This window comes from Carcharhinus amblyrhynchos, chromosome 11 (genome assembly GCF_965287045.1).
Source record: "Carcharhinus amblyrhynchos chromosome 11, sCarAmb.v2.hapA, whole genome shotgun sequence".
Taxonomy (NCBI): Eukaryota; Metazoa; Chordata; class Chondrichthyes; order Carcharhiniformes; family Carcharhinidae; genus Carcharhinus; species Carcharhinus amblyrhynchos.
Genome location: NC_137334.1, coordinates 18,203,366 through 18,215,947, shown reverse-complemented (window position 1 = coordinate 18,215,947; position 12,582 = coordinate 18,203,366). Strand labels below are relative to the sequence as shown.

At 48.6% G+C, this 12,582-nt stretch overlaps 1 protein-coding gene across 1 annotated transcript in view; it reads right to left on the bottom strand.

Moving 5' to 3' along the window:
• Window positions 1–12,582, bottom strand: part of LOC145349944 (integrin beta-2-like) — a 76,259-nt gene that overhangs the window by 17,308 nt on the left and 46,369 nt on the right. Inside the window, exons 5-9 of the mRNA XM_080198647.1 lie at window positions 11,463–11,633; window positions 11,096–11,337; window positions 9,656–9,814; window positions 7,996–8,091; window positions 1,458–1,547 (exon numbers count right to left, since the gene is read on the bottom strand). Coding sequence (XP_080054773.1) covers window positions 1,458–1,547; window positions 7,996–8,091; window positions 9,656–9,814; window positions 11,096–11,337; window positions 11,463–11,633 — 758 coding nt within the window. The remainder of the gene's footprint in view (window positions 1–1,457; window positions 1,548–7,995; window positions 8,092–9,655; window positions 9,815–11,095; window positions 11,338–11,462; window positions 11,634–12,582) is intronic.

Genomic DNA, 12,582 nt, shown 5'->3' with positions numbered 1-12,582 from the left:
TCGCATTCCAACCATTATCTTGTAAATTGAGTTTGTGTCTTTATATGTCCTGTTTGTGAACACAGGTCCTTACTCAACTGAAGGAGCTTGAGACTCCGAAAGCTAGTGCTGCCAAATAAACCTGTTGGACTTTAACCTGGTGTTGTGAGACTTCTTACTGTACCAAACCCAAGTGCAGAGTGACCACGGGACCCGCCCCCCCCCATCCCCGCCCCCCCCCCAATCTCCCCCCATCCCCCCCCCCCCAGAGATCTCACCCCATTAGGCCCACCCCTTCTGGCCCTGCCCTTTTGGCACTGCCCAAAGCCCGATGGGCAGTTCTAAGATGCCCCCTAGGCATTGCCGCTTTGCCCCTTGGGCAATGCCAGGGGGCAAATGCTCTGTCTGAGGCCAGAACTCTCCATTCACCTGATGAAGGGGCAAACCCCGAACGCTTGTGAGTTTACGATCAAATAAGTTGGTTGAACTTTAACCTGGTGTTGTGAGAATTCTTACTGTGTTTACCCGAGTCCAACGCCAGCATCTCCACATCAATGCCAGGGGGCCAGGCTGGCACTGCCAAGCCAGCAAGGCAATGCCCAGGGGGCACCCACCCATCCTATCCCCAACTCCCTGGGGTCCCCCCTTCACTCAAGCGGGCTCAGGTTGCCAGCTCTCCATTAGTGGAGAGTGGGGGAGAGGCGAGCGGATATGGAGACTTCAGTCTGCTAATCAGATGCCAATCTTCATTTGAATAATTTATACAGCTTTGTACTGATTTCTGACGCAGAAGTTTGGGAGAATCGCCTCCTGTGTGCTTCTTAAGATGGCTCCAGAGTGAGGTGGGTTCTTGCAAGCTGTGCCCAGTAGACCTTCTAACTCTATCTTTTACTCTCATTCTGCACTTCTAAAAATTCATTCTTATTCTTTTAAATTCTCTAACAATAATTGATTCAATCTCTTTCTCTTCGTCCTAGCTATGACTGTAACACTATATTCTGCACTCTCTCCTTTATCTATGAACGGTATGCTTTGTCTGTATAGCCATGCTGTGGAGATGCCAGCGTTGGACTGGGGTTAGCTCACGCGGCATATATAAGCAAAGACACAGATAATTACAGATTGGAGTGTGAAGGATGGATTATCTTGCAGTTGTGTCTTTGTCTATACATGCCGTGTTTGTGAATTAACCTGCACTCAGCTGATGAAGGAGCAGCGCTCCGAAAGCTCGTGAATCTAAATAAACCTGTTGGACTTTATCCTGGTGTTGTGAGGTCTGTCTGTATAGCACGCAAGAAACAATACTTTTCACTGTAAACCAATACATGTGACAATAATAAATCAAATCAAATCAAATTTTGGCAGCAATACTGAATTGAGAGTGCAGCACAGAGGTACTTGTGTACTAACATGCCAGTCAGCAGTATATTCAGAGCAGAAACTAACATGGATTGAAGTTCCCACTGAGTGTGACCTACATTATAGGCAGCTGTTATCAACTGGACCACGTTACTGGAATCCTCCTTCAATTCACCCACTGCAGACTTAGGAATCATTTTGCTCAACTCCTGGAAGGAAAAGGAAAGAGATGGTTTCGGTTACTTCAGCTGTGCAAAGATACGGCAGCAAAAAAAACAATCTTGGCAATGACAGGAGCAACGATACTTCCCGTGGGAAGCTGGAGTGTCGGAAATCTACTTTCTTCCTGATATCCCAGCAAGGCTGCCTTAACTGGGACTGTCAGCAGGGGGAGCCTTACAAGGACCTGGACTTCCATCTTCATGATGTCTTGGGTGGTGTTTGACGAGAGTAAAAACTTGCCCGTCCCAATACAGCCCTATCGTGGCACAGTGGATAGCACTGCAGCTCACTGTGCCAGGGATCTGGGTTCGATTCCCAATGGGCAACTGTATGTGTGGAGTCTGCACGTTCTCCCCGTGTCTGCTCCAGGTGCTCCAGTTTCCTCCCACAGTCTGAAAGACGTGCGGGTTAGGGTGCATTGGCCATGCTAAGTTCTCCCTCAGTGTACCTCAACAGTGGCGATGAGGGGATTTTCACAGTAACTTCATTGCAGTGCTGATGTAAGCTGACTTGTGACACTAATAAATACATTTTAAACTTTAGATTTTGAACATCGCAGCCTGGAATCCAGAAGGCCAAGCCCTGAACCTGGCACCCACCATTTCTGATGTGGAGATGCCGGCGTTGGACTGGGGTAAACACAGTAAGAAGTCTCACAACATCAGGTTAAAGTCCGACAGGTTTATTTGGTAGCAAACGCCACTAGCTTTCGGAGCCTCACTCCTTCATCAGGTGAGTGGGAGTTGTGTTCACAAACAGGGCATATAAAGACACAAACTCAGTTTACAAAATAATGGTTGGAATCAGAGTCTTTACAGGTGATCAAGTCTTAAAGGTACAGACAATATGAGTGGAGAGAGGGTTAAGCACAGGTTAAAGAGAAGTGTATTGTCTCCAGACAGGACAGTTAGTGAGAGTTTGCAAGCCCAGGCAAGTCGTGGGGGGTTACAGATAGTGTGACATGAACCCAAGATCCCTGTTGAGACCGTCCTCTTGTGTGCGGAACTTGGCTATCAGTCTCTGCTCCGAGACTCTGCGCTGTTGTGTGTCGTGAAGACCGCCTTGGAGAACGCTTACCCAAAGATCAGAGGCTGAAGGCCCGTGACTGCTGAAGTGTTCCCCAACAGGAGGAGAACAGTCTCGCCTGGTGATTGTTGTGTGGTGTTCATTCATCCATTGTTGTAGCGTCTGCATGGTCTCCCCAGCGTACCATGCCTTGGGACATCCTTTCCTGCAGCATATCAGGTAGACAACGTTGGCCGAGTTGCAAGAGTATGTACCGTGTACCTGGTGGATGGTGTTCTCACGTGAGATGATATCATCTATGTCGATGATCCGGTACGTCTTACAGGGGTTGCTGTGGCAGGGTTGTGTGGTTTCGTGGTCACTGTTCTCCCGAAGGCTGGGTAGTTTGCTGCAAACAATTGTCTGTTTGAGGTTGTGCAGTTGTTTGAAGGCAAGAAGTGGGAGTGTGGGGATGGTCTTGGTGAGATGTTCATCTTCATCAATGATGTGTTGAAAACTCCGGAGGAAGTACAGGACGACAAAGGACAGGAACTTCAATCGATGGTAGTCGTGCATAGTCATTCACTGCATAGGACTTTCAATCGATGGTAGTCATGCTCAGTCATTCACCGCACAGGAACTTCAATCGATGGTACTCATGCACAGTCATTCACCGCACAGGAACTTCAATCGATGGTCGTCATGTACAGTCATTCACCGCACAGGAACTTCAATCGATGGTAGTCATGCACAGTCATTCACCGCACAGGAACTTCAATCAATGGTAGTCATGCACAGTCATTCACCGCACAGGAACTTCAATCGATGGTAGTCATGCACAGTCATTCACCGCACAGGACCTTCAATCGATGGTACTCATGCACAGTCATTCACCGCACAGGAACTTCAATCGATGGTACTCATGCACAGTCATTCACCACACAGGAACTTCAATCGATGGTAGTCATGCACAGTCATTCACCGCACAGGAACTTCAATCGATGGTAGTCATGCACAGTCATTCACCGCACAGGAACTTCAATCGATGGTACTCATGCACAGTCATTCACCGCACAGGAACTTCAATCGATGGTACTCATGCACAGTCATTCACCACACAGGAACTTCAATCGATGGTAGTCATGCACAGTCATTCACCGCACAGGAACTTCAATCAATGGTAGTCATGCTCAGTCATTCACCGCACAGGAACTTCAATCGATGGTCGTCATGCACAGTCATTCACCGCACAGGAACTTCAATCGATGGTCGTCATGCACAGTCATTCACCGCACAGGAACTTCAATCAATGGTAGTCATGCTCAGTCATTCACCGCACAGGAACTTCAATCGATGGTACTCATGCACAGTCATTCACCGCACAGGAACTTCAATCGATGGTCGTCATGCACAGTCATTCACCGCACAGGAACTTCAATCGATGGTCGTCATGCACAGTCATTCACCGCACAGGAACTTCAATCGATGGTCGTCATGTACAGTCATTCACCGCACAGGAACTTCAATCAATGGTAGTCATGCACAGTCATTCACCGCACAGGAACTTCAATCGATGGTACTCATGCACAGTCATTCACCACACAGGAACTTCAATCGATGGTCGTCATGTACAGTCATTCACCGCACAGGAACTTCAATCAATGGTAGTCATGCACAGTCATTCACCGCACAGGAACTTCAATCAATGGTAGTCATGCACAGTCATTCACCGCACAGGAACTTCAATCGATGGTACTCATGCACAGTCATTCACCGCACAGGAACTTCAATCGATGGTCGTCATGCACAGTCATTCACCGCACAGGAACTTCAATCGATGGTCGTCATGTACAGTCATTCACCGCACAGGAACTTCAATCAATGGTAGTCATGCACAGTCATTCACCGCACAGGAACTTCAATCGATGGTACTCATGCACAGTCATTCACCACACAGGAACTTCAATCGATGGTCGTCATGTACAGTCATTCACCGCACAGGAACTTCAATCAATGGTAGTCATGCACAGTCATTCACCGCACAGGAACTTCAATCAATGGTAGTCATGCTCAGTCATTCACCGCACAGGAACTTCAATCGATGGTCTTCATGCACAGTCATTCACCGCACAGGAACTTCAATCGATGGTCGTCATGTACAGTCATTCACCGCACAGGAACTTCAATCGATGGTCGTCATGCACAGTCATTCACCGCACAGGACCTTCAATCGATGGTCTTCATGCACAGTCATTCACCGCACAGGAACTTCAATCGATGGTCGTCATGCACAGTCATTCACTGCACAGGAACTTCAATCGATGGTATACACTCGATACATCAATGACATTTTCTTCCTTTGGACTCATGGTGAACAATCACTGAAACAACTATATGATGACATCAACGAGTTCCATCCCACCATCAGACTCACCATGGATTACTCTCCAGAATCGGTTGCGTTCTTGGACACATGCATCTCCATTAAGGACGAGGGAATTAAGGGTTATGGGGAGAAAGCGGGAAAGTGGAACTGATCCACTGCACATCAGCCATGATCTTATTGAATGGTGGGACAGGCTCGAAGGGCTAGATGGCCTACTCCTGCTCCTATTTCTTATGTTCTTATGTAAGGACGGTCATCTCGGCACCTCACTGTACTGTAAGCCCACGGATATTCTCATGATGCTCCACTTCTCCAGCTTCCATCCTAAACATGTTAAAGAAGCCATCCCCTATGGACAAGCCCTCCATATACACAGGATCTGCTCAGATGAGGAGGGTCGTGCAGACACCTCGAGACGCTGAAAGATGCCCTCATCAGAACAGGATATGGCGCTCAACTCATAGATCGACAGTTCCGACGTGCCACAGTGAAAAACCGCACTGACCACCTCAGAAAACAAACACGGGACACAGTGGACAGAGTACCCTTCATCGTCCAGTACTTCCCCGGAATCATTGGCACGGATGCCATCATCTCACGTGAGAACACCATCCACCAGGTACATGGTAAATACTCTTGCAACTCGGCCAACGTTGTCTACCTGATACACTGCAGGAAAGGATGTCCCAAGGCATGGTACATTGGGGGAGGCCATGCAGACGCTACGACAACGGATGAATGAACACTGCTCGACAATCACCAGGCGAGACTGTTCCCTTCGTGTTGGTGAACACTTCAGTGGTCACGGGCATTCGGTCTCTGGTCTTCAGGTAAGCATTCTCCAAGGCGGCCTTCACAACACAGAGTTGCTGAGCAGAGACTGATAGCCAAGTTCTGCACACATGAGGACGGCCTCAACCGGGATCTTGGGTTCATGTCACACTATCTGTAACCCCCCATGACTTACCTGGGTTTGCAAAATCTCACTAACTGTCCCGGAGACAATACATATCTCTTTAACCTGTGCTTAATGCTCTCTCCACTCACATTGTCTGTACCTTTAAGACTTGATTACCTGTAAAGACTCACATTCCAACCATTATTTTGTAAATTGAGTTTGTGTCTTTATACGCCCTGTTTGTGAACAGAAATCCCACTTACCTGACGAAGGAGCAGCGCTCTGAAAGCAAGTGGCTTTTGCTACCAAATAAACCTGCTGGACTTTAATCTGGTGTTGTGAGACGTCTTATTGTACCCACCATTTCTGTCAGGGGTTGTTGGGGGGGGCAGGGGCGGGATGTGATCCACAGCCCCCGCAGTTCACATAGGCAGTGACACATCGAGAAATGCAGCTGCCTTCACTCCAGAGTGATCTTCATCAGTTCCACCATCCCCAGAATCAGCCTGGTAAACCTTCACTGCACTCCCTCGAGAGCAAGAACATCCTTCTTCAGAAAAGGAGACCAAAACTGCACCCACTACCCTACTCACCAAGGCCCTGCATAATTGCAGCAACACATCCCTACTCCCATACTCGAAACCTCTCGCTATGAAGGCTAACATTTGCCTTCTTTACCGCCTGCTGCACCTGCGTGCTTACCCTCAGTGACTGGTGCACCCAGATCCCGCTGCGCACTCCCCTCTCCCAACTCACAGACATTCAAGTGGTAATCTGCCTTCCTGTTTTTGCTGATTCCTTGGAATGTCGGAGGATGAGGGGGGATCTTATTGGGGTGCGTAAAAACATGAGGGGCACAGAAAGGCTTGAACGCACATAGTCTGTTCCCCGGGGAAGGGGGACTGAAAACTGGAGGGCATAGGTTAAAGGTGAGAGGGGAAAGATTTAAAAGGGATCTGAGGGGGCAACTTCTTCACACAGAGGGTGGTGCGTGTATGGAATGAGCTGCCAGAGAAAGTGGCTGAGGTAGGTTCAATAGCAACATTTAAAAAGTATTCGGGTAAGTACATGGGTGGGGAAGGGTCAGAGGGATATGGGCCAAGTGTGGGCAATTGGGACTAGCAGGGAGGGCACCATGGTCAGTATGGACTGGTTGGGCCGAAGGGCCTGTTTCCGTGCTGTGTTGCTCCATGACACTATACCCCTGCAGGAGAGGTCAGATACCCCTGTGGGACATAACAGATTAACCAGCCCGCCTTTCACCTGTGCCCTCTGGCTACCCCCGACACTGTGCCCAGCTACAGATGGCACCAACACCCCCCCCCCCCTTACCCGGCCACCACCTCCAACCCGAAAATCCGGATGCTTGGGGCACTTTTTCTAAAATTCGAGCCAAAATTCAGCCCCTCAGTTGGGAAGAGAAAGCGGGGCAAGACTAAGAAGTGATCGTGCCAGATGGCCACGCCACAATTCTGCAAATAACCCACCCGGGGGTCGAATTCTCTCAGCGGTTCACAGGGAGTCACTGCTTTACCAATGTTTGCTCGCCATGTTGTCCCACTCCTGCCAGGAGACATCATTTTGCACGGAGCGAGGTAGTTTCTATATGTGGGTGCACTGGCTCATTCTTTGATTACCTGCCTGGCACACTGGATAAAAGCCCCCCCCCCCCACAACTCTTTCCCCTATTTTATCCTCCATTTCCTTACCTTTTCTCCCCCTTTTCCCCTCTTTCTCAATTTTACCCCTCACCCACCCACCCCACCCCTTCCCCCACATCTCCATCTGTCACAGTTTACCCTCTAATTTCAGCTTCTCTGCTGTTTGGCCATTCACCCCTTCTATTCTCTCTATGGGCTGCCATTAGCAGCCTCTCCCCTGGTTTCTGTGGCTATGACTGCTCTTTCATTCCCACCCCCTGCAGTATAAATATTTCTCTGCCTCTGACAAAGGGGCCACCCGGACTGGAAACGTCACCGCTGTTTTATGAATTTTTGTTTGTCATGTTGTCCCACTCCTGCGCAAACACATCATTTTGTGCAGAGCGAGATAGTCTCTCTGCACATTCTTTGGCTGGTCGTGTGGCACGTTGGCCTTGCTTCAGGAATAGTTGGTCAGCACTGTGACATGAACCGTGAGTGATTACCTGGTACACTGGCATTATTTTGCTCGTGACCGCAAAGATGGGTTGAATGTTATTTTCGGCTAGCTTCAAAGCCAGTTCGGCAACCGAGGGATAGTCCTGGCAAAGAGACAACAGAAAGAAGTCACAATGTTCCATCACAGCCGGACACATGAACAGTAATTACTCCAATCTTCACCCGAGTAACACTGAGTCATTACTGATCTGGAATCACAAAACTCTGCAATGCTACACAAGAGAGACGCTGGAATGGTTGTGAACTCATCATGCAGATACGAACCTGGCTTTGCCGATCGTTAGGTCGAGTGGCTCGGAGGGGAAATTGTTAAGTGGGGGTGTTCCCGGGTATCTGCTGCCCTTGTCCTTCTTGGTGCAGGTTTGGAAGGAACTATCAAAGGGTTCAAGTTGCTGCCACAGTACACACTGCTGCCACTGTGCGCCAGCTGTACAGCAAGTGGATGTTTGAATCTTGCTCCCTATTTCCCCATTCTCTCCCCAGGCGGCCTGGTGACACCGTGGTCGGCACTGCTGCCTCCTGGCGCCAGGGACACAGGTTCAATTCCCGGCTTGGGACACTGTCTGGAGTTTGCACGTTCTCGCCATGTCTGCATGGGTTTCCTCCGGGTGCTCCGGTTTCCTCCCACAGTCCAATGATGTGCAGGTTAGTTCGATTGGCCATGCTAAATTGCCCCTTAGTGTCCAAAGATGCACAGATTAGAGGGATTAGCCATGCCAAATTGCCTTTTAGTATCCAAAGATGTGCAGGTTGTGTGGATTGGCCATGCTAAATTGCCCCTTAGTGTTGAAAGATGTGTAGTTTAGGTAGATTGGCCTTGCTAATTTGCCCCTTAGTGTCTAAAGATGTGTAAATTAGGTAGATTGGCCATGCTAAATTGCCCCTTTCGTGCCCAAAGATGTGCAGTTAGATGGATTGACCATGCTAAGTTGCCCCTTAGTGTCTAAAGATGTGTAGGTTAGGTGGATTGGCCATGCTAAATTGCCCCTTAGTGTCCAAAGATGTGCAGGTTAGATGAATCTGGTTCTAATCCCACTTAGAGCTCAGGAATATCATTTGTGAAAAGCAAATACTTGTCAAAATTATGTAAAATCTCACATTAGGTTAAATACACTGATGCTTTCTCCCAAATCTTTAGATCCAGGGAATTTTTCAGAGTTTTAACCCTTCTTGGGAATGCGTTGCTTCATCAGAGGTTAGAATCCAAATTTCCACAAAACTGTAACAACGCCACAAGTGGCACGGTGGCACAGTGGTTGGCACTGCTGCCTCACAGCGTCAGGGAGCCAGGTTCAATTGCCAGCCTTGGGTCACTTTCCGAGTGGAGTCTGCACGTTCTCCGCGTGGGTTTCTTCTGGATGCTCCAGTTTCCTCCCACACTGCAAAGATGTGTGGTTTCGTTGGATTGGCCGTGCTAAATTCTCCCTCAGTGTACTCGGACAGGTGCCGGACTGGGGGATTTTCACACAGTAACCTCATTGCAGTGTTAATGTCAGCCTGCTTGTGACACTGAATAAATACTGCCACAGGACAGGGGCTAACAAAGTAACAACAGTGGAAATAGACCCAACGAGGCAGGGGGAGGCAGGGTGAAGACACCATTCTGTCCATAGTCTGCCAGGATCGTAATAGGAAGGTTATACTCACATACTTAGTGCTGTCTGCATAAAAGCCGTTATTATCAAGATGGCATTGGCCATCGTTCGGGGTGAGGATCGCTCCGAGTTTCCCATCGCCAGCAAAATGGAAACCATCATCGCTGGTGTACACAAGTAGTCGTGTGACGTTACGCCATCCTATCTCCTTCTGTAAGGAACAACACCGCGAGTATTAGGCAGACACACGGCAAATATGCAGAGCCTTCGTCCACAACCTTTTTAAATTCCCATTAAATTATCTGCAAACCATTTCCAGAATCGATATTTCGGGTGGAGATTTAAGCGTTACGGGATGTTCATTCAGCCCGTGCATCTACTGGTGAAAACCCTCCCATTGACAGGTCTGCCTCGCCCCCACCTCCCTTCCCTGTTTCCCAATGGGGCACCTAGATTAACTCCAGGAGGCTTAAGGGCAGGCGATGGCCTAGGGGTATTATGGCTAGACTATTAATCCAGAAACTCAGCTAATGTTCTGGGGACCTGGGTTCGAATCCCGACACGGCAGGTGGTGGAATTTGAATTCAATAAAAAATATCTGGAATTAAGAATCTGCTGATGACGATGAAACTAATAATTCTTCAGAGGAAGAAGTCCCTTCGCCCAAATTCCTTCATTTACAATTCCAACAGCAGTGCATCAAGTGCTATCAGTCAGCAGTCTACCTTAGGGAATGCCAGAGGAACTGACACGCCTGGCTAACTACAAGGAAAAGATTCTCTGACTGACTCATCAATTGACTCCCTAATCAAGGGGTTCATACACCAATAGGCCAACCTCAATGGCCTGATTGAAGTTATTAGAGAAATCATTGTTGATTGTTGGAAAAAGCCATCTGGTTCACTACTGTCCTTTACGGAAGGAAATCTGCCATGCTTATCCGGTCTGGCCTACATGCGACTCCAGAAACATAGCAATGTGGTTGACTCTCAACTAGGGACAGGCAATAAATGCTGGCCCAGCCAATGACGCCCATGTCCCACGAATGAATAAAAAAAGTCAGCTGTAAAGGAACAGTGCTTTACTTCACAAAACAAAATGAAGCAAAACCACAAGCTTGTGGTGAACCGGTCCCAACTGGAATAATGGACCCACTCATGGGCCTGCTTTATATAAGCCTCGGTACACGAGCTCCACCTAGTGAGTTAATCACCAATCTTCAGGGAGCTCATATTCAATGTTTCCTACAGGGAGTTCAATCAGTGATTCCCCTGGGGGTTATCACAGCACCCCAGAGGTTGTATAGAAAGCTCTGCCCACGAGGGAGTGTGGTAGATTAAACACGCATTTTCCACAACTGAGCGCTGGATTTGGATCTCGCCTAATAATCCCTGGGATCAAATGTTCCAGACCTGGTCGTGGAGGCCCTTTATAAAAGGGGCCTTTCCGACCACTGTCCTCTGTGTACCTTGTCAATAAAAGAAGGCCTCACCTCGCACACTGCGGCCTGCATCATGGCATCCAGCCCCGCCTCTGGAGGATCCAAGTTTCCGGAAATGGATTGCTTGCCGACTTCTCTCTTGAACACCTCCGCGTCGTCCGTCAGCCTGAGGACGTGGCGGAAGTCAAAGGGAGGCTGGCAGGCCTCGATTTTGTTGGGGCAGGGATTTTTCATCTTCTCCGGGTGGGTGTTGACGAAAGGCAGCACCGTCTTGTCCACGAAGGAGCCAAACCCTGCAGGCGGACAAATAAAAAAAACGTCATGGCCTGAGCCAGTAACATTTTAAAGTTGCGAGACCAGACTCCACCCCCCCGCCCCGGCTTATTAAACCGACAACCAGGCAAACGACCAGGCTCACCAATTTTGATGGATTTTGTGACACTCTTCAGGGCTTTAAGGAGCTGCCCTCCCAGGCTCTTGACATTGGCAAGATCGTCCTTCATGGAGTAGGAGAGATCCATCAGGTAGTACAGGTCGACAGGGTAACCCTCTGCACGCTTAAACCTCACCTCGATTTTCTGTGGGCTACCTGAAACACAAGGCAGCCACATTTAATAAGAAATTACAACTTAACTATTAATAAAAGCAACTGACTGTGGACGCTGGAATCTGAAATCAAGAGAGTAAATCTCAGCAGGTCTGGCAGCATCTGTAAGGGGTGAAAAGAGCTGATGTTTCGAGCCCAGAATGATCCTCTGTCAAAACTGCAACATCTGGACTCGAAACATCAGCTCTTTTCTCTCCTTACAGATGCTGCCAGACCTGCTGAGATTTTCCAGTATTTTCTCTTTTGGTTACAACTTCCCTCTTCCCTCCAACTCCTGTATAAAGGTCTTGCATCCATGGTTGTTGTAATGTCATAGCTCAAAGTGAGATAAATTAGGCAGCACGGTGGTTAGCACTGCTGCCTCACAGCGCCAGGGTTCAATTTGGGTTCTTGGGTTCACTATCTGCGTGGAGTCTGCGCATTCTCCTCGTGTCTGCGTGGGTTTCCCTCCGGGTGCTCCGGTTTCCTCCCACACTCCAAAGATGTGTGGGATCGGCCATGCTAAATTGCCCCTGAGTATCAGGGAATCAGTGCAGATTCAATGGGCCAAATGGCCTCTTTCTGCACTGCAGGGATTCTATGAAAATTGTATCGTGTGTCAGTGAGACCAACACCTGGAGTACTGTGTCCAGTTTTGCTCTCCTCATTTAAGGAAGGATGTGGTGGCATTGGAGGCAGTCCGGAGGAGGTTCACCAGATTGATTCCAGGGATGAGAGAGTTGATGTACGAGGAGAGGTTAAACAGTCTGGGTTTGTGCTCACTGGAGTTTAGAAGGACAAGAGGGGATACGATCGAGGTATATAAAATAGAAAAGGGATTGATAAAGTAAATGTGGACCAAACGTTCCCTCTTACGGGGCAATCTCGAACAAGAGGTCACGGGTATAGGCTGAGAGGCGGTAGATTTAAACCTGAGATGAGGAGGGACTAC